The sequence below is a fragment of the Pollachius pollachius genome (genome assembly GCF_949987615.1).
Source record: "Pollachius pollachius genome assembly, chromosome: 3".
Taxonomy (NCBI): domain Eukaryota; kingdom Metazoa; phylum Chordata; class Actinopteri; order Gadiformes; family Gadidae; genus Pollachius; species Pollachius pollachius.
This window is the reverse complement of record NC_136936.1, coordinates 5,739,497-5,767,270: the sequence shown is the minus strand read 5'-3', so window position 1 is coordinate 5,767,270 and position 27,774 is coordinate 5,739,497. Positions and strand designations below refer to the sequence as shown.

The 27,774-nt window shown below is 48.6% G+C and overlaps 1 protein-coding gene across 1 annotated transcript; it reads right to left on the bottom strand.

Moving 5' to 3' along the window:
• Positions 1 to 818: 818 nt before the first annotated feature.
• On the bottom strand, positions 819 to 26,771 carry nectin3a (nectin cell adhesion molecule 3a; the record flags this gene model as incomplete). Its single annotated transcript, XM_079732932.1, has 6 exons — positions 26,615 to 26,771; positions 12,947 to 13,288; positions 7,686 to 7,985; positions 5,581 to 5,698; positions 5,187 to 5,338; positions 819 to 1,519 (listed from the first exon to the last, which is right to left on the bottom strand). The coding sequence occupies exons 1-6, from the start codon at positions 26,700 to 26,702 to the stop codon at positions 819 to 821; spliced, it is 1,701 nt and encodes a 566-aa protein (XP_079589058.1). The 5' UTR covers positions 26,703 to 26,771.
• Between the last annotated feature and the right edge of the window lie 1,003 nt (positions 26,772 to 27,774).

Here is a 27,774-nt window from a genome sequence, read left to right as displayed (position 1 = left end):
CGGTGAGGTAATGAATCAAGCTCCCGTGTAATACTCTTCGCCACAGACGTGTCGGGGTCTAATTGACCCGTACACGTCACTTAGCTCCACTGTCACCTCTCTCCCTTTTGCCAAAGTCGCCCAAGGACCTCCCTTTCCCCTATGATGGATTGTGGATTCACAAGCAAAACGCTGTCCTCATCCGCAGTCTTAAGTGTCTTCTGCGTGGGAAAAAAAGGCCATAGCAGGCAAAAAACGTGCTCGTGTTCAGGCCCCGGTCGCACCGCAGGAGGACTGGGTTTTTTAAAGTAATGCTCAAGCGCAGATATAAATACTTGACTCACTCGGGGGGGTTTAAAAAGACCTCCACCCTGACCCCCACCCACACCCCCGCCAGTGACCCGGGACAGGTGAGCACACAAACAAGCCGTAAAAGAGAAACCCAGAAAAGCTCCCGTCCGTCGAAGCGTCTCGGTATTTTGACGAGCGTCTACGGGGTGTATCGTCAGGGGGTAGGACTCCCGCCTCGACCTTGCTGCTCCGAGACTGAAACGTGACCCCCCCCCCCCCCCTCCCCCCTCCAGCCCACCCAACCCCCGCACCGGTCCTTAAGGTAAGTGGTTACAACCTAGGCGGAACACCCCCTCCCTCCAGAGACCACCGCACCAGGAACGTCCACTGCAGTCTTGGATCATTGCGTCGCGTACTTTTAGAAGAAATGCCGTTTCCTAGCCCGGACGTCGTCCGAAGCCCCCTCTCAAGTCTCAAGTCCCTCGTCACCCTCACCTCCCCCCCCACCCCTCCCTCCCTCCCTCCCTCCTCCTCCTCCTCCCCCCCGCTCAGACGTACCACTCGCGGCGCGAGATCACCGAGCCGTCCATGTGAGACACGTAGTCGCTGTCCGTGCCGTTGTTGTCGTAGCAGTCCTCCGGCAGGTAGGGGGAGCCGTTCACCGTGGAGCTGTGCACCGGCGGGCCGCAGGGGTGCACATTGTGGTTGTTCTTGTAGTGCTCCGGGTAGTACGGCTCGTCGCTGTGGCCGTCGCCCGCCCGGTGGTGGCCCACCCCCCAGTCGTCGTGCTCCTTGCGCTCGTTGGGGTACTCGGGGTAGATGACGTCGCCCCCGGGCTTGGGCTTCAGGTCCTGGCTGCTGCCCTTCCCGCCGCCCACGCCGCTGCTGCTGCTGCCGCCGTTGCTGCCCTTGTCCCCGTACACCTCCTGCAGCTCGTGGGGCTGCAGCACGTCCAGCTGCGCCTCCTTCTGCATGTCCGAGGGCCCCAGGTACTGCTTGGTGTAGTAGTCGCCGCGGAAGGTGCGCCGCTTGCGCATGCAGCACACGGCGGCCAGGACCAGCAGCAGCGCCAGGAACAGCACGCCGCCCACCGCCCCGCCCACGATGGTGCCCAGGCTGCTGTCCGGCAGCGAGGCCAGGGTGGACGAGGGGAGCTGGGCCCGCCGCTTGCCCGCTGCCGTGCTGTTGCCGGGCACGTTGTGGTGGAGGGAGGCGGTGGTGGTGGGGGTGACGGTGGTGGGGGGAGGGTCTGTACAGAGAGAAGGGGGGGAGAGAGAGAGGGAGTGTGATGTTAGGGGTAGCGCTTAGGGGCAGTCGTTGCTGTCGGAGCAGAGGCACACATGTGCGGAAAACGAAGATTAATCAGAGGATGAACCTTGGGAACATTGTGATACAGTATCGCTGCGGAGTCAAAGTCAAACGGCCGGACGAACAAGAGAGGATTTATTGAAAGATACCGTGTCGCAAAAATGGGGGAAATGATAGAAGGAGGGCAGGAGAGCAAAAGTGCTCAAGGCCATTGAGCACGAGAAAGAGAGAGAGAGATAGAGAGATAGTGAGAGGGTGAGAGAGAGAGAGGGCAATGACCCACTAAATGTGTGAGTGAGTAGTAGCAGTTATTTCCCTCTTTTCCTCCCCTGTGCTTTCAGAGAAGTCATGCGGGAAGACAATACTGAGGGGATCGATGGGAGGCTCCGCCTTCAATCTCACCACCAGAGACAAGCTGGGATGGAGAGGGAGGGAGGGAGGGAGGGAGAGGGACAAGAAAGGGGAGAGACGATAAAAGGGATAGAGAGAGTCAAGAAAGAAAGGCGAGAGGATGAAGATAATGGAGAGCTGGAGATTGATAGAGGCAAGAAAGAAGGGCGAAAGGATGAAAATGATCAAGAGATAGAGGAAACAATGAAGGGCGAGAGAGGATAGAGAGATAGAGAACGATAGCGGCAAGAAAGAAGGGCGAGAGAGACAGAGCCAGAGAGGTGAAAGAGAGAAACAGAGACGATGGGAGTGAAGAGAGCGAAAGACGGGAGATATGAGAGAGCGAGAGCGGGAGAGAGACTCTTTGGAGGGGGAAGGTCAGGCTGAGCATCTCCGTTCTATTAGTATTGACCCCCACTTCCTGGGACAGGAGCATCCTGACACCAGCAGTCTATCTACGGCAGGGAACATCAAAGGCCTGGCAACCGAGAGGTGTGACTGAGCACTCAGCAGAGGGCTGGGATCCATCGACTCTCAGGGTGCCCACCGTCAAACACTGCACACCGGAGTCCCTCCGGGGCACAACGCCTTCCGGTCGCCTCGGAGCGGAGGCTCTAACCAGCTGAAGTTAACCGAGTTGGAAGAACCAAAGACCCATGGAGGAGGGTGTGGTGGTTAGAGGGCTGCTGGGGTCCAAGGTCAATGGACTGGGGGACCACTGAGCGCCTCCCTTTGTCAGTTGGTGTTAACCCCTCTCTAAATCTCCTCCGGCCTCGAACCAGGCCCTGGGGGGGGGGACACGGTAGCACACCATCTGTGTCCACGTAGCCGAGCGGCAGCCTGAGTTCAGAAGCCAACACCACAGCGGGCCCAGGATGCAACTGGGAGGGCTGTGGGCTCCACCTGGCCCTCTCCACAGGGGACACAGGGAGACACAGAGAGACACACACACACACACACAGAGGGAGAGCGGTAGACACACACACACAGAGGGAGAGAGGTAGACACACACACACACAGAGGGAGAGAGGTAGACACACACACACAGAGCGAGAGAGGTAGACACACACACACACACACACACAGGGAGAGAGAAACAGAGATCCAGAGAGGGAGACAAACATACACACAGAGGGAGAGACAGAGAGAGTGAGAGAGAGAGCCATACAGACAGAGACAGAGACAGAGACAGAGAGAGAGAGAGAGAGAGAGAGAGAGAGAGAGAGAGACAGAGAGAGGGCGTGTGAGAGACTGAGTGAGAGGCAGCATGCCATTGCCTGCTCATCTCCTCATCTCGGACATCTACAGAAAGCCAGGATAATTGCCCAGTGTGAGTCCTTCCTGGACAGGATGTCGGCCATGCTCTCCTGGAGAAGCACGACTCCAACACGGGGCCTCTAAACAGATGGGAGCCCAACAGCCTTTCTGGGCAGGGTCCAGCTGCCTCTCTCTCCTTCCCTTTCTGTAGCTCTCTCTCTCTTCCCTTTCTGTAGCTCCCTCTCTCCTTCTCTCTCTCCCTCCCTCTCTCCTTCCCTTTCTGTATCTCCCTCTCTCTTCCCTTTCTGTAGCTCCCTCTCTCCTTCTCTCTCTCCCTCCCTCTCTCCTTCTCTCTCTCCCTCCCTCTCTCCTTCCCTTTCTGTAGCTCCCTCTCCCTCTCTCCTTCTCTCTCTCCCTCCCTCTCCCTCCCTTTCTGTAGCTCCCTCTCTCCTTCTCTCTCCCTCCCTCTCCCTCTCTCCCTCCCTTTGTGTAGCTCCCTCTCCCTAACTCCCTCTCTCTTCCCTTTCTGTAGCTCCCTCTCTCTTTCTCTCTCTCCCTCCCTCTCTCCCTCCCTTTGTGTAGCTCCCTCTCCCCTAACTCCCTCTCTCCATCCCTTTCTGTAGCTCCCTCTCTCCTTCTCTCTCTCCCTCCCTCCCTTTGTGTAGCTCCCTCTCTCTTCCCTTTCTGTAGCTCCCTCTCTCCTTCTCTCTCTCCCTCCCTCTCCCTCTCCCCTAACTCCCTCTCTCCTCCCCTTTCTGTAGCGCCCCCTCTCCTGCTCTATCCCCCTCCACGGTGAGAACGAGAGGACCGGTGTGCCGGGAGGACTACGCGTCTGCACGCAGCAGTCGTTTTGTTTGGACATGGATTAAAAGAAAGACAAAAAGCCAACGGGGAGAAGGAAAGCAGAGAGGGATGCAGAGTTCCTGTGGCGTGATGCACGTCTGAGAGCAGAGCGCTGGGAAGAACCGGGCAGAGAACAGAGGAGCGCAGTAAGCCGGTCGGTGTCTGACGACCGTTTTGACTCATGAAACTGCAACTTGCCAAGAAGTGAAATCTGGGAAAGTCTGGGAAATCCTAGAACCCGTCTCTTTTCTTCATTCCTTTTTTTTTTTGGGGGGGGGGGGGGGGGGGGGGGGGGGGGGGGGGGGGGGGGGGGGGGGGGGGGGGGCCGTGATTTTCAACTAATCCTCCTTAAATACACAACCGCTCCTCTCTGCATGTATACACTTATTCTTTTTCAAAAGGCATCATTTTAAGGGTGGGAAAATACCCACACACTCCATATGCGCACAAAGAGAGTGTGTGTGCCTAAGTTTGTGTGTGTTGGGGAGAGACAGAACACCCCATCATTGTGTCCAACCCTGAAACCTGACCGTGAGGAAAACAAAGGGGCGAAACGGCAACACTGGTGGATGCTTTGCTGAGCTCGCTCCCCAAGCCAGCACGGGTGGCAGGTAGGGTGGAGGAGGAGGTGGAGGACGAGGAGGAGGAGGTGGAGGGATGAACGTTCTCTTCCCCTATCTGAGAAATCGAATGTTGCCAAGACCACGACAGCGAATCCTTTTGGTATCGATACTCTCTCGCTCTCCCTCTCTGTGTGTGTGTGTGTGTGTGTGTGTGTGTGTGTGTGTGTGTGTGTGTGTGTGTGTGTGTCTCTCTGCTCTTAGGGTACAAGGAATGCATGAAAGCCGAGCGAGGCCGAAACAGCTCCCTGGTGGCTTAGCTCTACTTGACAGAGGCTTATCTTACGGAGAGAGAGAGACAGACACAGAGACAGACAGACAGACAGACAGACAGAGACAGAGACCAGTCTACAAACATGTGATCCATGCAATTAACTTTTTCACAAAGATATAACATATCCCGCCAATGATAAGATGAACTGAGACGGAAAAAGGGAAAGAAAGACGACTGATGGATGAATGGAAACTGATTAGAGGGCCAAGAAATTGTAATCCCACCTTGTATCCAAAGGTGAACGTCTTGGCTTCGCAGGCCGATGTCGTTCAACACCTCGCATCGGTACACTCCAGAGTCGTTGCGGTCTAAAGGTCTGGTGAAGGCAAAGCTGTAGTTGGATATCACCACGCCGTGGGGCATCGGGCCATCCATCCTGTAAGAAAACCAAGGCAAACAGAGAGTCTGAATCTGGGTCATTGAAATATTACACTGGAGCCCAGTCACTCGAGATAAAATCGAAAGTCAATCGAGAGCTAATAGAATTTATGCTCCCAGTAGTAATTGAGAATCAATAATGGAGACGTTTACTGATGTTGATGAATACCTGCATCTTGACAGGTGAGCCACACAGCGCGTGTGTGTGCGTGCGTGTGTGCGTGCGTGTGCGTGACTGACCTCATCCAGGTGAAGTTGCGGGCGGGGGGGTTGGCCTTGGCGCCACATTCGAGGCGGACGTCCTTCTGGCCCACATACCAGTTCTTATCGTCTCCCAGTATCCGCACCACTGGTGCAACTGTGTGAAACAATAGAGTACAGAGATGTTGAGAGCCTGGCCGCTAAATGATTGACTAGTGTGGGAGCTCATTCGCCAACACATTGGCCCCTTTACAGTTTACTTTCTGGGGATTGGTTTAATATATCTCCTTTTACTATAGATTGGATTTGTATGTAAATGATACCCGTTTTCCTTACTGGCTTAAATAAAGTGAACTCCTCTTAGTTCACATGTGATGTGAATTATCTTTTAATACGCTGTTGTATTCTGTGATTCTCCTCTATAGTGAAGACTGAACGCCTGTTAGCCAGGGTTTGAATCCGTTCCAACCTATAAACCTCAATAAGGAGAGAGGGGTCCCATGTTAAAAGGGGGAACGGATATACGACTACAGGGCACTTCTTAATCAGTCAATGTGACCGCTGTGTGCATGATGACAAATTAGCCTTTTTCATAAACAAACAAAGTGTGATGGAGAAACAAAGCACAAACAGAAAGAGGCCGGGCGGGCGGGAACGCAGCCAAGCCAACCCACAGATAACACCCCCCCCCCCCCCCGTCTCAGGAAGACGACAGACGGCCGCGCAGACAGGAGGCTAGCAGCCTAGCGGTGGCTAATAATAAACTCTACCTCGTGCTGAGAAACAAACAAAAAGGCGACTCTGGAGCGCGGCGAAATGATCGCCTCCGACAGATGCTCTCCTGTAATAACACGCGGCAAACAATGACAACACAATATCCAATTTGTGTGGGGTTTTGATTTCCACCAGGACCCCCCCTGACTCCCGGGGTGGGAGTCATGGCGGCGCCGTGAATGAGGCCTGGTGTCGCTGCGGACGCTGACCTTCACCCCCCCCCCCCCCCCCCTTGCCAAACCCAGAGATTATGCTTCTTTTGCGCTTGGAAAATAGCGCCAGACTTGATTTATTGAGCTCAGAAGCCCCTTGCCTTCCTGTATTAACCTTGGTTTTCTGCATCCCCCCCCCCCACCCCGCTCCAAACAGCCTCCCACCCCTTGCATCGCTACTGCTGAGCGCTGATCAATATTTCATAAAATGCCTTCATTAGTCTGCACTCACGCAGTCCAAACAGATCCTTTCCTGCGCGATGCCCGCCAAGGAAGCATGCATCGATGATTATAACATTAGGACGGCTCTTAAATGGCCCTTTATGGACGATGGGAGGGGGAAGGGCGGAGCAGAGCGTCCGTGAATCAGCCCATCGATGTGAGTTAATACAGATAAGATGGACTGAGTCTGGTTGGGCTGCACAGCGGCATGCTGCATTATAATAAACCCCCCCCCCCCCCCGTCTCTTTATAAACGCTCAGGAAGCTTTCCGCTCCGACGGGAAGGATCCGACTGAAAGCTGGCGGAACCATCAGAGGAACCAGACGATATATAATAGCTTTGGGTGCATCATAAAAACAAATGATAAATCCATATCTTGCATTTGTTTTTCATAGTAATTCAGACACTTTTACCCAAAGCTCCTTATGTTCTTGTCAGGTCATTTGAAGGCAGGCAGGGGGAGTTTGGGCAGCTTGCCTTCGAATGCCAGAATACCAAGTGCCAACATTGGCAATCGAACCCGAAACCTTCAGGTGGGAGTCAACCACCCGCAAGCCAAGAGAACCCTGCCCGGATTATTGGATACAGGATGACAATAGGAAGCGGCCGGGTTCTTTCTGAATGTTGTCTATTTACCTCCCAGACTGGAGAACCAGACCTGCCGAGCCTTTGTTATAACATTCAACCCTTCTTCTCCAAGTGAATGGGCTGGTGGCCGGTGTTCTTATGCACCCCAGAACCTCTATCCAAGTCTCTTATCCTAGCTATCTTTGTGGTATAAAGTGAATGGGTTTACCTGTCGATTCTTGGTGCTTTGCACTTGGTTTTATGAACATCCTCATTGTACCGACAGCGATACTTTATGACAAATGACTGTGTTTATAATGACTGATTTGAAGTAATGTAGCTGTGAATGCAGGACGGGGGATACTCACACTGCACGCTGAGAGCGAAGGGGATGCGGAAGTCGGTTGCGAGGGCGGGGTGGCGCACCACGCAGGTGAGGCTCTGGCCCTGGGCGTGGCTCTGCGGGCGCCACACGTAGTGCGCCTGGACGGTGGCCGTGCCGTTGGCCTCGTCCTGCGTGGCCGGCTCCGAGCGGCCGTCCAGAGACGTCTCCCAGGACACGGTGGCGGCCGGGCGGCCCCGCTCCGCCACGCACGTGGCCACCACCGACTCTGCGGCGCCGTCCATCAGCGGGGTGGGGCCCGCCGACACGTACACCTTGGGCTCCACTGGGGGGGGGGGAGGAGGATGAGGAGCGAAAAAGGCAAAAGGAAATTGGAGGGGGAGAAGGAGAAGATGAGAGGGGGAAAAGGAGAAGTTGGGAGGAGGAGGAGGAGGAGGAGACATGGGAGGATGAGAAGATGGAGGAAATTGGAGGGAGAGAAGGAGAAGATTGGAGGAGGAAGAAGAGAAATGGACGGAGAAGATGGAAGAAATTTGAGGTGGAGAAGGAGAAGATGGGAGGGGGAGAAGGAGAAGATGGAAGGAGGAAGAGAAATGGACGGAGGAGAAGATGGGAGGAGGAGGAGGAGACGTGAAGACAGGAGCAGAAGGAATAGGAGGAAGAGCAAAAGGGTTGTGAGATCAGGGGGTCAGGAGAGAGAGGGAGAGGGGATGGGAAGAGTGAGGAGATGAACGTTAGAAGATGAATATTGATCTTAACAGTCTATGGAACATGAATAAATAATGACTTTCATAATGCATGGCGAGACGTGGAGTGGACTTCAACACACTTAACCACTAGGAAAGAGGAGATTATCTAAATATCTTCACATTGGTCTCCATTAAAAATGCATGCGCAATGCCAGTCCATCTTATAGGGGCCCTTTACCGGACACTCAAATGGATGGTGCCGTTGCGTATATTGTTGTACAGCAAATATAAATGGTGCATTAGTTAATGGAAATGGCGAGAATAGCATCATTAAACTCTACTGTAGCAGTAACACGATCCATGAAGACCCTTCATTTTGTGTTTATTTGTCGCACGCACACACACACACACACACACACACACACACACACACACACACACACACACACACACACACACACACACACACACACCAGTAATCCCAGTGTCGGCCTGTATTCAGTATTTGACACCCCAGTGTCTTGTACTGAGGGGGGTAAGGTTACCGCCGTCGTGCTCAACGGCGATACAAGCCGGCGTAGTATTACTCTGTCTTCCTGGGGAGGACTCTGGATAACGGGGGATTCAGACTGAACACAGATTCTCCACAACAGGGAGTCACAACAGATCCATCCCAGGCAGGAGAGCGGGCGGGGTGTAACGCAGATCCCTGGTACCTGTTGCGTGGGACTCTACGATGAGGCAGGGCGCTTTTCCTTTGTTCTGACGCTACAGAGGAAGATGGTGGGGTAGATTGTTTCATAATAGGCAACCTGTCCAGTCAGCATTTATGCCCGAGAGGATTTTATAGAAGGGGGGGGGAGCAGTTCAAAAGTGGGGCTGGAAGGTACCACGGGAGGAGAGAGGGAGAGAGCTGCATAGGAAATATTAACAGAGGTAACATTGACTACACCGGCAGAATGCTATCTCTCTTTTCCATCAGTCTGCTTTCTGGACGATTTGTTCCATTTTCCAGACCCATTTGTTTTTAAATATCGCCTTCCTGTGGCACCATCCCACTGCCTCTCTAATGTGGACAAAACCTCCAACAGTTGTTCCACTAACTACTAACCGCGACACACACACACACACACACACACACACACACACACACACACACACACACACACACACACACACACACACACACACACACACACACACAGCGAGACATCTGGCAGCCTGCTCCCCGACCAGGCTGCGCTTCAAGATACAACAGCGGACCCTAATAACCCCCGACGTTCCTGCTTCCAAAAATATCGCGCGCCTCCTCCACGCCTAGCGCGGGGGGGGGGGGGGAACCTGCCCTTCCCAACCCGGGGTCTCGCATTCTTAAATCACTTGGCTCTTCTGTTTCTCCTCCGCACCCTGACCCGCGCACACCCACCTCCTACCCCTGCCCCCACCCCCACCACCAACCCCACCTCCATGCACGGTAGCGGCTCTATGTTGGGACGACCTGGCGGGGTGTGCTGCGGAATAAGCCCCTCACATGACGTGTTCATTTAGGGGGTGGGGGGGGGACCTGTCAGGGGGAGGTAGGGCCCTGGATGGGTGGAGAAAAAGCTAGAGAGTGGCTGGGGGTGGGGGAGGAGAAGAACGATTGAATTGGGCAAAAACGATTTCCTGTCCAGCGGCGGGGAAAAACCGCCAGCTCCGGCCCTTCCCCGCCCACCTGGGGCCCCGGCGGGATAGGGCCCTCGTCTGTGTGCAACTGAGGCAGCGGACAGGAGCCTGAATGGATGTTTCGACCGTTTTCCCCAGCACGCAGCGACAGATGGGGCAGTCTCACTGAGTCTGTGTTTCTTAAAGGGTCGGTGTGATTTATGTTCCCCGCGTCACAGCGGTTCTGAATAATAAAGCGCTTTCGGTGTCGGGCTCAGCAGGATTTTGCCCTCCCTCGCCGTGCAACCGGTGTCCGCCCATGTCATGACGCGGCGAAAAAGAACAACGACATCCTCATCGGAATACAGACTAATAAGCAGAAACAATGTAGGGAGAAGGAAAACACACTGACCATTGTTAAATCACGGTGCTCAAGTACCTCTCAGAGTGGGTGAGTCATTCTCTGCGACGTTGGTTCCACTTCGATATCTGCTTTGGAAGGCTACACTGTGCACAAAACGTGTTTTCCCATGAACTTGTTCACAGAAGGACTATATCTATATCGGTTCCCATTCACTGCAATATTTTGCTTCGTCAAATTTGAACCTTTCCCCTATTTCTTGTAAATTTGCCTAACAAAGCATTGATCCTGCAGAGTCAGCACGGGCAGAGATGAACCCTAGTGTGTGTGTCTTGTTCCTCGCGAAACAAGGGTCAAAAGGGAGGAGTTTACACTGGATAATGGTTCCGTGTGAGATTGTTTAAAAGTGCAAAGGAATCACGTTACTCCTGAGATACATTCATCAATGTTCCATGGATGTCCTCGTCTGCCATGGTCTACTCCACGGGGACGGGGTTCTCTGAAGTAAAGCTACGGCTTAACTGGCATAACAAACTGTTAGTGCATGGGTCGCTGCAGCCTAACCCATGTAAAGAAAGCTCTGACTTTGTTTTGCTAGTAGATAGAAAAAGTATTTGAGTTTGTAGAGGGAATACCACAGGTATGCATGTAATAGATGAATAAATCAACTTAATATCATATCGAAAAACAGCCGTGGTGGTATCTTTAGGTATATTCGAAGGCCGTACTTAACAACTTCAAAAACACCACATGGGACGTTACCACAATCAAATTGAACTGAAAAAGGAGAACATACAAATTAAGTGTTTCCGTAGTCTCTTATTCCAACAGCAATGATTCACACAAAAATAACTATCTGCCAAACAATAAAAATAGATTTTAGCTGAGATAGCTGTCCTCTTTTCATTTTCTGGACCATTGCGGTGTGCTGTGCTGGTCATTCAATTTCTGAAAGTTAAAACTCTCTTACAAAAGGAAGAACTGCATAGACGTGCTCTCCTTTCCTTATGCAGTACTTTCTCTTCCTTACAGGAGCCTTAAACTGCTGAGATCAGACACTGACAATTATAATGCTCTGGTGTAAAAAAAGAAAAAGATCACGTCTCCCAAGGACTGCTCGGTTCCCACGAAGCAACTTTAAAGAGAGCCTTCATATTTCAAAACATAATGCATCTCATATGCATTTCAACACAACCGTGGCTCAGAATCATGAGTGAGCGAACGCCTAAGTATAAAACACAAGTGTGTTTGTGTGTGTGGAAGACCAGGGCTGTGGACGCCGCGAGACGACACCGGGCCTAGTGACGTCTGACTGAACTCTGGGCGCTCCCAGACACCGTGGCTGTGACAGCAGCACTTAATGTAGCCGCTCATTAGTCCCCAGAGACAGCCAGACTCTCCGGAGGAAGATGGGAATCTGCTGTGTGCGGGGCAGCCGCCAGAGCTCACGGACGCCATCCGACCATCAATTCAGGAAGACGGGGCGTGGAAAAGCACCCTGACCACAGGCTTTACCGTTCAGCCTCCAAACAAAAAAGAAGAGATGTTTCCTGTGTCCACATGGTATGGTGTGTGCCTTACGGCCACGGTGTGGGATATGCATTATGCAAGTGTATACAGTCGGCGTTGGTGATTGACTCGGGGGTAGGCTAAGAAAGCACGGCGTTTGGGGGGTATGCCTGTATGTGCAGTTTTGTTTGGACTAAGGCTAGGAATCTGCATAGAATGTAGCCGTGAATTTGGCAAAGACCAGCGCTATGAATATTTATAGGGGACACTGAAGCACGCTCGACATTATTCAAGGGGACTCAACAAATCAGGAGGAAGACTCAGTGCTCAAGGGAATTCTTGCACTTTGTAACCCTAAAACAAGAGCCAACTTTCTTTTCTTTCTTGGCCGTGAGACAGTGAGATGAGTGAGGAGAGCGAGACCACCGGGCTGCGGGGGTTTAGACGTGGGTGACCTCTGGCCAGGTAGACGTCTGGGAGCTGGATCACTCAGGAGAGTGCTTTATCCCTCCAGGGGCGACAGTCCAAAGAATAACTTTCTACTTACCTGCGTCTGGGGAGGCCCTAGTACCTAGTGCTACATCTATGGCACTCCTCGTGACCGGTACTGCACGGTGATTAGTTATGGATCACATCAACGTGCTCCCTGGTGTGCACGGCGCAGTTAAAAATGGACGGTTGGTTGAACCTATGCTCATGTTTACATGAGAACGAAAAGGTTAAGCCGAGTTAATCTCAAGATAATAAAGCTTTCGACTTTATCAGAAAAGAGTACTTGGCAGTTGGGCTGTGTATTGGGTGTATACGTTCAAACTATTGCATACAATACTCATTATTTCTCGTTGAATACAGTATAATTACATGTAATTAGTTTACGCAACACTACCACGGCATCTCGGGGACAATGCATCCTGAAGAAGTACAAAACAACTCTTAGTGGTGAGCAGAAATATGCTCTCCCAACAATAATCTCCAACTCTCAAAAAGCCCACCCGCATGAGTACAATTGTTGAGTGGACCGACATTGTTAGCAGTGAGAAGCACCAACAGTCACGTTGTCAGAGGGGCATAAATCGCACATACCTAATACATTAACGGTGGTGGACGCCTGCGTGTTGCCCAGCGGGAACGTCGACACTTTGCAGGTGTAGGAGCCGATGTCCGCGAAGCCGACCCCCTCCAGGATGATGGTGGCGTCGTGCACCGAGGGCGACAGGAAGGAGACGCGCTTGGCGTACTCCTGGGAGATTGAGATCCCGAATTCGGGGTTGTACACCGCTATCGTGATGGGGCCCGAGCGCAGATGGCGCTCCCAGGAGCTCTGGGTCAGGTTGGAGCCCACCTCTATCTTGCATCCCAGGGTGATGTTCTTCCCCAGCACCGCGTTCACTTTCTCGGTTACGATCACTTTGTTAGCGCTTGCGCCTGCGGATAGGGAGAGAAACAGGAAAAAGATCAGACGGAGGAACGGCGGCCAGCGACCGAATCCAGAGTTGGAGTTCGGCGGGGCTCGGGTTACTTCTGATGTTGTCTCATGGTGACATCACAGACCGAACTTGAGCTCCTCCGGTTTATTTTTTCTTTCAACCGAGATCCAACACATGCAAATGCAGATGAAACAGCTTTACATGGGCCTACTTATTACACATGCAACACATTTTCTGTAGACAGAGGGGAAAACATGACTGATAGCGTTGCAGTGTTCAGAGAGATTTCTTTACAAATCAGGGTTTAGTTTAAATCTTTTGAGAAAGTAGCTCAGCGCCTGAAGAGAAGATTGTCTTTCTGCGTGGAATGTAAACCCATCTGCAACCAAAAGCCTAGGGTACATGAAGATAACCCTTCAAACTGTTTTTCTGTAGGTATAAAAAAGGCACATTCTTTTAAACAACACATTTCGCCCCCCTACCAAGAAGTGCTCTGTGCTTACTTGTGCAGTTCAATCAACCTACAGCTGCGCAGTGTGCCAGAACACAGGCCCGCAGTACGGCCTTCACAGCTCTCCCCGAAGGTTCTCCCTTGCCTTCTAAAAGCCATGAAGCCCCCTCCTTGTGGTGTTCCACTTTCCATCCTAATAAGCAACACACATTCTCTCCAGGACACCCAGACACAGCCTCGGCTAATTATCAGAAGACCTTTTAAAGCAGGATGGGAGGACGCGGGGGGGGGTGACTCGAAAAAAGAAACCTGGAACGAGATTAAACAAAGCGTTCAATTCGAACCGTTCTTTCTGCCTCGTTTTACAAGATCCTTAATCTGAGTCAGTGCCCACCGTGGGTGTATTTAGACATGAAGGAGAAGTGACACAAAACCTGCAACATGGAGGCTTAGGACTTGGCTCTGAGAACTGGCTGCCGTCGCTGAGCTGAGGCGTTCAGCTTGAATGTAGGACAAAAGGATGAATGTGCTGGGTAATGACGGTCTGCACGGCCCTGGCATAAAAATAAAAGCCTTCAACTAAGATCTATTTGGGAGGCAACCCTCTGAGGCGTGTGAATGATGGAGATTTGTGTTCTTAAACACTACATGAAGCTACTAACCATAGCTTTGCTAGCGTCAGACGGGTAAAATGTCGTATAACAAAATAAACAAACAGCTCAAGAAACAAACAGACAACCGTGGAGATTGATCGCACTATTTAGGCAAGTAAACATCTGAAATCCAAACTGAGATGCATTACAAGTTGTGGTCAAAGTCAAAGAGATACTTTTTTCCATCCATTCCAGAGAAACAAAAACAGGGTTTTTTTCCCTTCTCTGGCCATAGTACAAATGAGTCACTGATGCCTACATATAGACTCGTGCCTACACATTTACATCATGCTGTGAGGCTATGTGAGCTTTAATATGAATTAACCGATACATGGGACTTCCATTAAAAGCTGGGGCTTTTTCACTTCTACACCGAAAAAGGGGAAGTGAAAAATTCTAAACTAACTTTCAGTTTTGCTTTTCATCAAACAAAATATACCGGTTAAGGGTGAGTATATTTAGGAGACTTGAATATCTCTCTCTAGTACCTTACCTACTCTCCAATGTGTATGAGGTACTCTGAAGCTTCAACAAAGTGATCCACTGGCTGGTATTTTGGGTCTCTTTGGCGTAAATATGAGTGGTTAGCCACAGCTATGCTAGCTCGGTGAGTGGGAAATATAGCCAAGTAGGCTGAGTCTCCCTGAGCTCCATTTTGACCCCTGTAATTTTCGTCATCAACACACACACACACACACACACACACACACACACACACACACACACACACACACACACACACACACACACACACACACACACACACACACACACACACACACACACACACACTTTTTTGTTGTTGTTGTCTTGCATGTTCAGTTGTTCACATGTGTGATTCTGGGAATCGGGAGATTCCCAAATTCCATTAAATGTATTTTCTGTAATGTAACTTCTATATGATCAAGCTAAATACGGCTATGTATAATATGAAACTCATGTTAAAGCTGAAAGGACAAAGCTAGCCCATTTTTCCTATTCCTGCCCAAAAACAACAATCTTTCCTCCTGCCACTATTGTCTGTTTAGCGACTGGACCGGCTTCATTCACAAAGACTCCCATTGTTGTCTAAAAAGCACATTATAACAAGTCACAGAGCTGCATTATTGCTTTGGTCAGCACAACTCTTCCCTGCAATCCCCTGGAGTCTTCACCCTTTCCTGGAGCCTTTTAGTCAAGAGTCGGGATGGCGTAAGTTAACGCACATGGTCTGTGGGCTACGGTACCAAGATTGCTTCCTCTGTTGAAGAACACGTTTGAGGGAAAAACAACAACAAAATAAGAGTCCACGCTCAACTTATTTGTGAGAACGAAATGGTCACAGCACAAAACCTGTGACCATATTGATTTGGAATAAGTTGTTTATTTGCAGCACAGGCGAGCAGTGACAGCCACTGGTTTGACGGACAATACAAGGAGAAAAAACATTTCCATTGTTTGTTGTTCCAGTTGGACTAATGACAACAAGGAACGTAATAACGTCATTTCGCTCCGACCTATTAACCTGCATGGATGTCTCTGGGTTACATAAAAATAAACGAGCCTATTTTTAAGCTGACAGGAAGTTGAGGACGACTGCCTTTCTATTTTTGCCGGTCACATTCGATCCGGGACATCTTCATACCACCCTTGAATCCGAGGGCCTTAAAAAAAAAACTCTGTTACTACGTGCTTGGCCACAGCCTTGAGGGGGGCCCTGGGATTGCTGCAGGTCAGGGTCGAGAAGGCCACGGATGCCCCTGTTCTGGGCCCTTTGAAATGACAGCACAGCTGCTCCCGCGTCCACTAAAACAACTTACTACTCCTACTGCTACTGAAGACACCTAGCATACACGAACCCCTCCGTGATCGGGGATGCACTTAAAGCTAGGCTCAGCTAATACAAAAATAGGCTGCGGTAGGTTACAGCGAGAGCCCGCCAGGAGTGATACATAGAGTCACGGGCCGTCGTGGCTTATGTCGAGGGGCTGCCCACTGACACGCTTGGCATGCGTGACATGTCGCTGATGGGGCCAGACACGTGTCGTCGGCGCGGCTTGTCTTCGGGAACATGCTCCACATACTCCCACCGCTACCTGATCCACGCTGCGCCCGACCAACTGCCCGGGACGGTGTCTCCGCCTCACTCACCCTGTGTGTCACCTTTCGGACCCCGGTCAAAGCGTAACAAAGAAACCAGACTCCCGCCAAGCTACGGTGTGTTTGCTTTACAGTAGACGTGTAGGCCGGAGCGGAGGTCGAGGGAAAACAGGGAGTGGTTGGGGGAGGAAGAGGGGGAGGAAGAGGGGAAGTGCTCGGTGTGGCCTCCACCCTCACCATTAGCGGAGGGGAGACAGATGGTCTCTACGTGGGATACCTACAGCCAGGAGGAAGGGTGGGAGTGGAGGACAAGGGTGGGGAGTTGGCGTAGCTTTACCCGGACGGCGAGGTACACAGCCGGAGCACGGCCGCTACGACCCATAGAAATGAGTGTCTGAAATAAAACATGCTAACGGAATTAAAGTAGTGCGTCTAATTCATACAGATAGGGTGTAGCGCGCTCCCTTTGGGACTTTAGTAGTACGCTTCGCTTATTGACGCGAGACAGTATATTCATCACTTCCTCACAACTCCACAATGGGCCTCCTAGGATCAGGAACACACAGGTGTTCCTAATCATAACAAGGAAAATGTATAAATCTACACCCTGAGCCAAATCATATCTTTTTCCCGATGTTCTAGGCATTTGTTTTGTAGTATTTATTATCAATACTTTACAATGTACAACAATCACCCCAGGATCAGGTGTCCTCTAACAAAGAGCCGGATGTTCCCAAGCTTGCGTTACAGATCGTTTAGAAGTGGATAGCCCTACATGTTGCACTCTTGCCCTTCTCCAGGAGAGATTTCTGTGAAACCCCAGGAAAAGAATGAACTCATGGGAGCGATGCGTTTGCCCTTTGAGCAAATGCTTCATATTTGTTTCTCCCCACTGACATCGCTAATAGCGACAAGCTGGGCGGACGACGCAATGGTAAATCAAAACCTTCCTCTTTGCCTAGCGACCGGCTCAAACATTCAAACGCTGGCCCGCTTGACGAGCCAAAATCTCCACCTACCCCGGGCTGACCGAGCCTCCAGGCCCGGCTCTCCCAACTGAACCGTACTCCTGGAGAGATCCCACAGGAGACTGAGCTCCATGTCGGAGCAGTCTGGGAAAGGACGGAAACATTTGAGGCCAGAAACCTTCCCGGAGCAAATAGGAGGGAGAAAAAATTAAAAAAACGGCTTCGCATGACATGTAAGAAAGTCGTAGACAAACTTCATGAACTGATTATTGTATCAAGCTGCACCCAGGAACGAGGAGCGAAGACCTCACAGCAGAAGAATGCAGACGTGAGATCGAGCTCTAGGCGGTGTGGTCGAGGTCTAGAGAGAGAGCGGAAACTGAACATTGAAACTCAGTGACACAAAGAGAAGGAACTACGTAACAACAAGCATGGAGGCAAGATGAACAGATCTCAGCAAAGGTCTCACTGGCTTACTTTCAGTTCCATAGTACATTGGGAAATGAGAGCATAATGCAAATCCATGAATTGGCTAGCTCCATAGCGTAGCAATCACAGTTAAGTACTGGCCTTACTGGTAGAATCACACATTAAATCACAGGTAGGCCAATGGTTTAACAGTCTAGACTTTGAGACCAAGGGGAGACATTACATTTCTCCAACTTTAACCAAATAATAAAACTCTTGTAATTATGTTTTACCAGCATAATTACGAATTTAATTCTATAATTAAAAAGACACCTAAAGCTTGTTAATCATATATATTCTAACCAGAAATGACCAAAATTAGATGTCATTTAAAATTCTTTAGGAGGTGTTGAACAAAAATAATTGCACAAACAAACCGCATCTTTAAAAACGGTTCCCTCAAACTCTATAGTGTGAAACCTCTTGAATGCAATCTAAAAGACCATAAAAAGAGGGAGGGAAAAAAGACAATGCCTATAGTGCATACCCTTAGGAACCCCAGCATCCCCACCGGAGGAACCCATAAGTCTGTTTAAAACAATTTAGAGGGCAGTTGTTGCCAAGTGGCCGTGTTGGGCTGCATGGCCAGTTTATGGCGTGACTTTATCTCTGGGAATATTTGTGCAGTGTGAAGAAAGCCATTAGTCCCGACACCAACTCTAATCTACCCCCTTCCTTCCAAGCATTGTGAGGCTGGAGGGTGGAGGGCCGTTCCAGCCTCGTTAATTCACGGTGGAGACAAACATGGGTTGACAGGCCACTGAAAGGGGCCGGCCGTGCTCTTTCACATGTCATTCGGCCCACTTGGGAGACCCCTGGCTCACTGCTACCAGGCAGGCCCGTGTGTCCGTGCCCCTTCTCAACAGTTACGTTTAATTAAAGGGCAGGCTTTAGGGGCAAAGCATAATCAAACCAAATCGAATCACTGGTGTTAAAGCGGCGTCGGTCGCAGGTAGCTAACGACCGACCGTGGAGTGTACTCGGAGTGAGCTAGTGTGTGAGGGGACCCTGAACAGCGACAATGTCCACCATTGTGTGCCAAAGCAACACAAACATTCCTGCACTGCCCTGCCGTGTGGGAATTCAGTTATTGTTGGTGCTGCACGCTGTGTCGGAAAATATCTACACATGCTGGATCATTCTACTGCTTGACATTGTTCAAGAGCAATGTATGCATTTTATATAATTCTATTTATGCTGTTTATAACATTTTGAATATTTTACAGGAGAGCATTTTTTTCTTTTTTTTTTGTTACAAAAAGCCTTACATGCAAAGGCTGCTGTTGGGAGCCCCTCACAGGGAAATGGACCCATCTACCCGCCATGCGAATGAGATGACGGAGCATGTTTGTGTCCGCAGTCAGCGTGGTGTGTGTGTGGGGGGGGGCGGAGGTTATCTCACGACTCAATTAGAGCCCCAGTGCATGAAAGCCCTGACACGGTACTGTGAGGAGAGGCCGCTGCCTTGTCACCCTGGTGGTGTTGAGATCTGCCCCGGCGAGGAAGGGTATCCCCCGTTGAAGAGTGCTGGCTCATCGTGTCAAATCCTGAAGCCTTGGCTCCCTGCTTCTGTGAGGAGGGAGGCTTCAGAGGCTGCAAACCGTTCCCTTGGCTCGCGAGCTGACAACCATGAAATCCTGACGGCTGCCACGGAGTAACACCATAAGCCAGATAACATGGAAAAAACTGGATGGCACAAAGGCTACTGACTCTGGGGGGACAATGGAATTGTTATGGATAATGAATAACCGTTTCATTGATTTAATTGCTACCATTTCCTCACATTAGCCAGTTTGGCTGAGTAAGACCAAGAAGGCATTAACAGCTGTTGTACAGCGCAGGATATCATAATTTCCAAGTTAAACTCACACTGATAATAAAATGTCAGCCTAACAGTAGCCCTGATGCCAGCAACAGCCATTGACACTTGCCCCAACTATCACTCCGTGAAAGCATTTCATCGTAGGTTTACGTTCTACGCACAGAGCACCACCAGCCAACCACATCCTAGCTCTTAAACAGCTGGGTGGAGGCAGGGCAGAGAAATGGGCTTTCCCTCAAACCACTCTCCCTTAAAGTGTGCTATTGCCAGTAGTAAAAGAGGTCTAAAGAAACAGAGCGAGAGCCATACAGAGCCCAGAATCCCCCTGAATCAACACTCACGGACTGGACAGTGCACACTTCTTTCCCACACTACTTGACGGGAGAAAGAAAACAGAAATGTCCAATCAGAAATGTCTTAAACAGCAAACCCAGACTTTAGCTCAATCTTACATTCGTTCAGACGGAAATAGATCCCAACCTCTGGGGAGTGGGTGGGGCTGACCGCAGAGAAGTCTCCTATGCTAATTATAGACTGCAATTCCCCTGGCTGGGACTAAATGGGCTACTGTACTTTCATTAGCCCGATCTCTCCTAATGTCAACATGGTCCCCCTCTTACCACTAAGACCCCGAGGGAAATCGGATTTGTTTTGCTGGACGATTGTTCCCATGATTGTCTCATGTACATTTTCTTGTATGATATTATAAACCGGTCAATGTCAAACATTGTTTTCATGCTAAACATTCATGCTGAAGAACCTTGTAATTTCTTTCAAATAACTCAGTTGCCATTCATTTTTAAAGCAGTAAAAATGTGTGTTAAGCCCCTTGATAAAGAAAGTAAAACAACTTTGGGAGGACATTATACTATTATGAATAAATATACCTTTTTAATCAAGTAAACAGATGACCAACATTTTGTAGTAATATCACTAAACAATACTATGCTGCATTCACTGGGAACACCTCACCCCATCCTAAAATAACTAGTATGGAGGGAAATGCCAAGGCTAGATGACAATTAAAAAAACTTGACGCATCTTACTGCTCATTGCAGCAAACACCACTTCCCAGCCACAGAGGAAGTCAAACCAGCACAAACAAAAACAAAGCCTCTGCACCGCGTGTACTCCAGGCAGCGGCCCATAAAAACAGAGCTTGGTCCGGGTGGCGTTTCACAGTCCATTGTGCTGGTCAGAGGGAGTTCACTTTCTCGCCACTCCCAGTTCAACTGGGGCTCGACCTCTCCCTGTTCCTGAAAGTATTGTTGACTTGGGGTCAACCCCCTACATTGACGAGAGCATTTAGAACCAACATCTTTGTTATGTGGCGTACGTATGCATCCATAGGTCTTTGGTGAGTATAGCTGTTTTAATACCCTCAATACCAAAACCCTATTCCACTTCTCCCAGTAACTGTACAGCATGGAGTGACATAGAACAGAACAGTGAGAGGACAATAAAGTTCGGTAAAAACTAAACAGGTGTCACATCACATACATTCAACATATACTCTCTCATCAAGGGACCGGTTGTTTATGTTTGAAAGGGTGTATTATATTCATGAATCTTTGAATACATGCATGCGATCTGTTTACTGTGAAATAAAGAGTGTCATATTTGATCTGAATCTTGATTAGATGTAGAATGAGTTCAGGATAAAACAGTCAACAGCACTAAATATGACCCTTATTTGGTGATCCTAGTCAAACTTAATATTAAGTCCTATAGTGTATTATTATAAGGTAATGGCTCGGGCCAGGCCGACACATGTACATTCTTTAAATGGACTAGTGCCCCCCTTGGGAATCCAATGTAATCCAATCATCCAAAATGAAATATTACAACTGTATTTTGAGCTTTAAATAGCCCTGGCCACTTATTTTGTTATGATCCCTTTCACAAACCAAGCAGACGCAAAAATAGAATCAAACTCACTGCAATGTTTGTCCGTTGATCCATAGCCTCTCCACATCGCAAAGAGGAACAGCTCTTTATATGTTATGCGCAACATAAGACCCCGTTCAAAATGTGGTCAACAGATACCAGCCGAGAACCAGCAATGAAAAGTTGTTGACTTACGACGGTTCATACACTCATTCACACACACCGACGGCAGAGTCAACAATGCAAGGCGACAGCAGGGAGTAGTTAGGGTTGGGCGTCTTACTCAGGGCCGTACGGGGATCAAACTAGTAACCTTCCGGCTACAACCCACTCTACCTACTGAGCTAAACCGACCACATAAACACAACACACAGACCTATGAGTGTTGGAGTGGGCTAGCACTAGGAACAGGGATAGCTAATTTGGCAGAGGTCCAGCTTTGATATGGTTGTGGAACACACCTAATAAAGCCACTGCTGCAGTAATATATCTAAAGCACAAGGCAGGGTCACAGAAAAGCAAACAGGCCATTTCACGTAATCCAATGGGGATTAAGGTTTGTTTGTTTGCTCTGGTTTTAGTATGGAATAATTTCTCGCACCATGCAAGATGATGATTATTCATCCCAAAAAACGTGATAATTCCCTGTGTAATTCCTAAATGTATTAAGCAGAGTTAATAGCAAGTGCATGGGAGTGCAGTTTAATTTCAATATTATTAGGCTGCAGTATGGCCATTGACTGTGACGAGCAATAGGCTATATGGAATAAATTACTCACCTTAAAATTATTCAGCCCAAAATTATTATTATTAGCAACACTATTGATATGCTGAGGTGACCCATCGATAAGACTACAACATGTGAACCCCTCATTAGCCCATGACTCTAAACTGCATCAAATATACGTTTGGCTGCTTCTTAGTTGCAACTGCATCCTTCAGACACACCATTTTAGATTCTCAAGTTTGCCTTCAAGTGCTGCGCACCTTGAAAAAGTAATAAGAAGGGAACCTGATTTCTTGTGCTGCCTTCTTTCTACACTTTGGGGCTGTCACACTGTAGCAATGCAGTATTACATCCTGCATTGCTACAGTGATGTTATGTTGTGGCCCATACTACTACATAGTCGATACTATACATAGTACAGACCATAAGACTGATTTCAAGTGAGACTTACTTTGCCAGAATTGGAATTACCAGATAAATAAACCTTCACCTTAATTACAGCGTTTTACAGCACTGATATTAGTTTCAACCAAAGAAAAATGACTCCTGCGACCAATATATTGTCTTTTAAAAAGGGTATAAAGCAGAGCTGCAACATTAAAAAAGGTTTCCAATGTTATAATAAAATGTTAACTGGGGTAAAGCTTCTTCAAGTCAAACTGGGTGTTCTTGGGAAAGCACTTCCCTTATTGTCTAGAGACAGTACATAGTAGAACAGAGAGGGACTTGTGTGTCTAGCAGTTGGATGGAAATGGGCACAAAAAGCTAGGACTGCAGGTCAGCTGCCTTAACAGACACAGCTGCAACAGTATTATGCTAATAGATGTTAATAGGTGTATGTGTAAGCCTTTGTATCTTGTACGTGTGCGCCTGTGCGGGGATCAACACACAGACATTATGGGCACTGTTGGCTGTGTGTGCGTGTGGAATGAGTGGTTGTGTCTGAAACACTAGTAGCATCACGGCTGTCAGCTTGTCCAAAACACACCCTTACAGGCCCGGGGCGAACAAGTGATACGTGGTTAAACAAGGCTTCTTCACCTGTTTCCAGTAGCTGTGCTGTGTGTGTGTGTGTGTGTGTGTGTGTGTGTGTGTGTGTGTGTGTGTGTGTGTGTGTGTGTGTGTGTGTGTGTGTGTGTGTGTGTGTGTGTGTGTGTGTGTGTAATTGGCATATAGGCCTGGTGCCACTCCACAGTGTCTTAACGTGCGCTTTTAAATCATTCATGCAATATGATCCACGTTTACAGTGGAAAAGAACCAGCATCAAACTGGCCAGTAAACTGGTGTTAAAAGGCTTTTATCTCTTCTTTCACCGTAGGAGTTAGCCACACAAATATCTGGAAGCTATTTCTACCTACCAGTTTCTATGACTCAACTTCTCAAAGATTTATTTTCCCGACACAAATGGGTGCAATTACTCCCTTTTTTATGGAAAATCCATCACAGGAGGTTAATATTTTTGTTACCAAAAGAAGTTACATTCAGAGGTTTAAGAAAAAAGAAACTACCCACAGCCGCCCACCAACTGAAACAAACCGCTTCAATCGACACTGTGACACCGTTAGAAACAGGCTAGTTCACTATTGGAAGTCATTAATGGACCATTAGAGCTGCATCCGTTCTCAAAGGGATGCAACGCTCAGTAAAATCGACAAATGGTACAAGCACCACAAAAACACTGCCGTGGTTCTTTAAAAGTTTTCCATTTGTTTATGTACAAACCCAGTTAGGGAAGAGGTGTGACGGTCTACCATGGTAATGTTGGATTGGGGGGGGGCCTCATCAAACTAAAATGGACCACCACGGAGCATCATTCCCGCCTCTCGCAGTCACATCTGTCCAGGGGTGGTGGATGCATCATGCAGGGTGTGGCTGAGCAGGCACAGGGTGGAGTCTTAGACCAACACAGCCTTTGTGGTCACAGCCGGCGTGCACCCCACTCCCCAGCGCCCAGGCAGACACCATGTCCCACAATAAAGCAAAACGCTCATCTGCTGACGGCCGCCGCTCCAAAGGGGGGGAACTCTTTTAATGTGATGAGGAGGTTTCAGTCTGCAGCCCCAGCGGCTGCCGAGATTTAAGTTCAAATGAAAAGGATCAGAGCAAATCATCCGATGCAAATCCCAGCTGCGCTTCTGAAAAGCCACAACCTGTTTCCTGAACAGGTTGTGGCGGAGACCTTTCTTGTTTGGATTGCAGATGGCTACAATGAAAAATGTAATGTCACCGTGGCATCCATCACTAGATTGGAGTCTTTTCTTGGTTAAAGTGTATTTAGTGAACTGCAATTTCCAAGGGAAATTATTTAACCATCAGTCTGTCGTGTATCCAATTGTGGAAAAAAGGCTTGGCCATATCCCAAAGATTCATTATCCAAAGGAAAGCTGAATCTAGCATGGATAAATTTGCATTAGGATTGTATTAAGGATTGTAGGTGTAGGTAGAGACACATTACATGGTAAGAGATCAAATCTGACTAAAGTGTACTTGTTGCTAATTGTTTGTCCTCTCATCCATTTGTCTTGACAATGTCAGTAGACCACTCCTCCACCTGTTCCTAACTAAACACAAGGACATATTAAACTGCCCTGATATGCTTCAGCTGCCATGGGCTCAAAGCTATGACCGGTTAAAACAAGACATGGCAACCGATTGTTGCCAATAGCACATTACTGACCTACAGTAAACTCTTATTAGGTCAGAAGTCATTTGAGTCAATTAACCACTTTTTTTGGGGTCATCTATTTTTGGATTCAGTCTGTAATTTGGGATGTTCTATTACTACATTATTTATATTGGGAATCATAAAGTCACAGAGTAGAAGCCACCAAACTATGGTTTTCAATTACAGACCTCAGAATATAGCCACGCCCTGCAATGATACCCTCCTCACCACCCTTGTTGCTAAAAAGTTTCTTAAGATTGCAGAATGATAAAAATACAAACAGTGGTACGTGTATGAATACATCATCCCACTAACGCCCAAAGTTCAAAAGTAGTATTTTGATTAAAAGAATATCCACTGGGTATGAATAATTAATAATATTGACTTGATTATCACCATGTTTACAAAATGTCTTCACTGATGATGTGTTTGTGGTAATAGAGGGAGAGACAACAACAACAACTTTCGAAGAGCAAGGAAGGGATTTCAAGTAAAATCGGATTTTATCGTCTTCCAAAAGTTAGACAATAATGTGTTTATGTAGGCCTGACATTTATGACATCAATAAGTGAATCAATCGAGGCCTTTATGCTTCCCCATGGACATCCGAGCATTCGGTGTACCCTGTCCCATCCTAAACAGTGACGTATGGATCACCTCCTTTGCGCTTTTTGTGACCTATTGAAAGGTAACCTGGCATGCGGCCCAACTGCATGTTAACATCACCTCCGAGGCTCTGCAGTGGCTTCCCTCAGCCCAGTCACTGAAATATGTTTTCATTTCCCTGGCCAGGAGGCCACTAATGCACTTGACGACCCAGAGAAACAATCACCTTGTCTCGAACGCTCTGCTCGTCTCCTTCTCGTCATAGGGAGCCGAAGCAGAAACACGTAACCCATTGCCTGAACAAACTTTCCCCTTGGCCCAAGTTATCCAATAACAGAACTAGGCTGCATAGCTTTTAATTTACATTGGACTACCGTCGTAGAGAACACATCGATTCGTGTGGTATATTGTGAATATTAACTTTTTTTTTTTCTTCAAATCATTGACACATGGCCATTTCAGTCACAGACACATTCACCTCAGACATGCACTTTATCACCATGCCAACATGGGGCAGGGTCGTTTTAAATCGTTTTTAAAAGAATCCCATTTAGATATAGCGCATAACTTGTAAATAACTGCAGTGGCCGAGTTGGGTGGGACGACATTCACCAGTCACGGCACGGGGATACTTCAATGGAAAAAAAATAATCAAACTCCCGTCTGCACTCACTGGGGTGTGTGTGGCTAAGGGTCGGAAGGCAAACTACTGGCACTCACGTCCCACTGTTTCAGTTCAACCAGCATCGCAATGTCGTACACGGAACAACAACCCCGTCTGCTTGGCGGCTGCAATGGCTTTTAAAGCGGGCTAGCTGCGGAGCCAGCCGGGCTGAACGGGGACGTAGCAGCAGCGCCGCTTCGCCTAGCAGCACCGTGACTGTTAGCAGACCAGTAGCTCCCAAACTAACGGTACCGTTAGACCCCCACCAGCACTACAGTCCCTTACGGCGTCAAGTACATCGGGGGAAAGTGGACATGAAACAAAAACAACTTACATGTTAATCCGCATAGGATGAAAAGTAGCGTAAAGGGTAGCGGTCCGTTTAGAGGCAAAGTTTTGTTGCGCGGCAATCTTTTCTCCATGGTTTCTCCTCCCTGTGCGCTGTGGCGCTTTAGCTCCCTGCTCCTCCTCGGTCTGAGTCTCTGCTGCTCGTCGGGAGCACTTCTCCATAGCGACCGATGCGCGTGGGCCGTACCACACTCAACACTTTACGTGCGAGCGGGCGTGAACGCGCAAGCGGCAACACGCGCGCGCGCGCTCGCATTACACACACACACACACACACACACACACACACACACACACACACACGCTCCAACAAACACAATATAAACAGTAAGCCAATTTTAGGTAAATGTAGTTTTATGGTGCATGTAAAGCGATCCTTAAAAATTGATTTCTATTTGTCCTTTATTTTCTCTTCACAGGTGTCGTTTTTTGTTTGAAAGGGCTGCATTTTGTTCTTTGGACAGACAGAGGTGAAGATAAGTGGACAGAAGAATTGAATGTGAAAGTTAATATAAACCGTCAGGATTTACACTGCAGTGAAGTCACATGACATGAAATATTTTCCCCGTGACTGATTCAGCAAAGGGGAACGTTTACAGTTGCAAATCATTTATTCCCCTAACAACCAAACCATGACGATTTTTTTATACGGTTACATTGTTTAAAAAGGTACATATGAAACCCAAATTCAATTGAATCTTGAAACAAACACTACGTTTAAGGAAATCAAAAAATGTGGTTTATAATTCAAAGAATCCAAATGAAGAAAAAATATTAAATAAATGCAATACAGTGAAATGCAGATAGGAATCTTGGCAACGAAAAACGTATCGCTCAAAACGCCAGACACAATGTGACGCCTGTATTTCCAGGCCAACTTTATTGCCCAGTGACATCTTCATTACAGTCCATACGTTCCCATCAAGGGGCATCAACTCAGCAGGACTTTATTTTAACCCTTACCCTCCAAAGGAAAACACCATAACTTAACCACACTGTGATTAAAGCGTGCCCCATGGCGTGTTGTTCCATTGGTGCCGCCCCTCCCCACTCACCAACCCTTGGCCAGGTTTATTTATACCTCAAGAAGTGGTAAATCACCAGGTAAAAGTCCTGCCCTTACCACCATCAATCAGACGCGCTGGA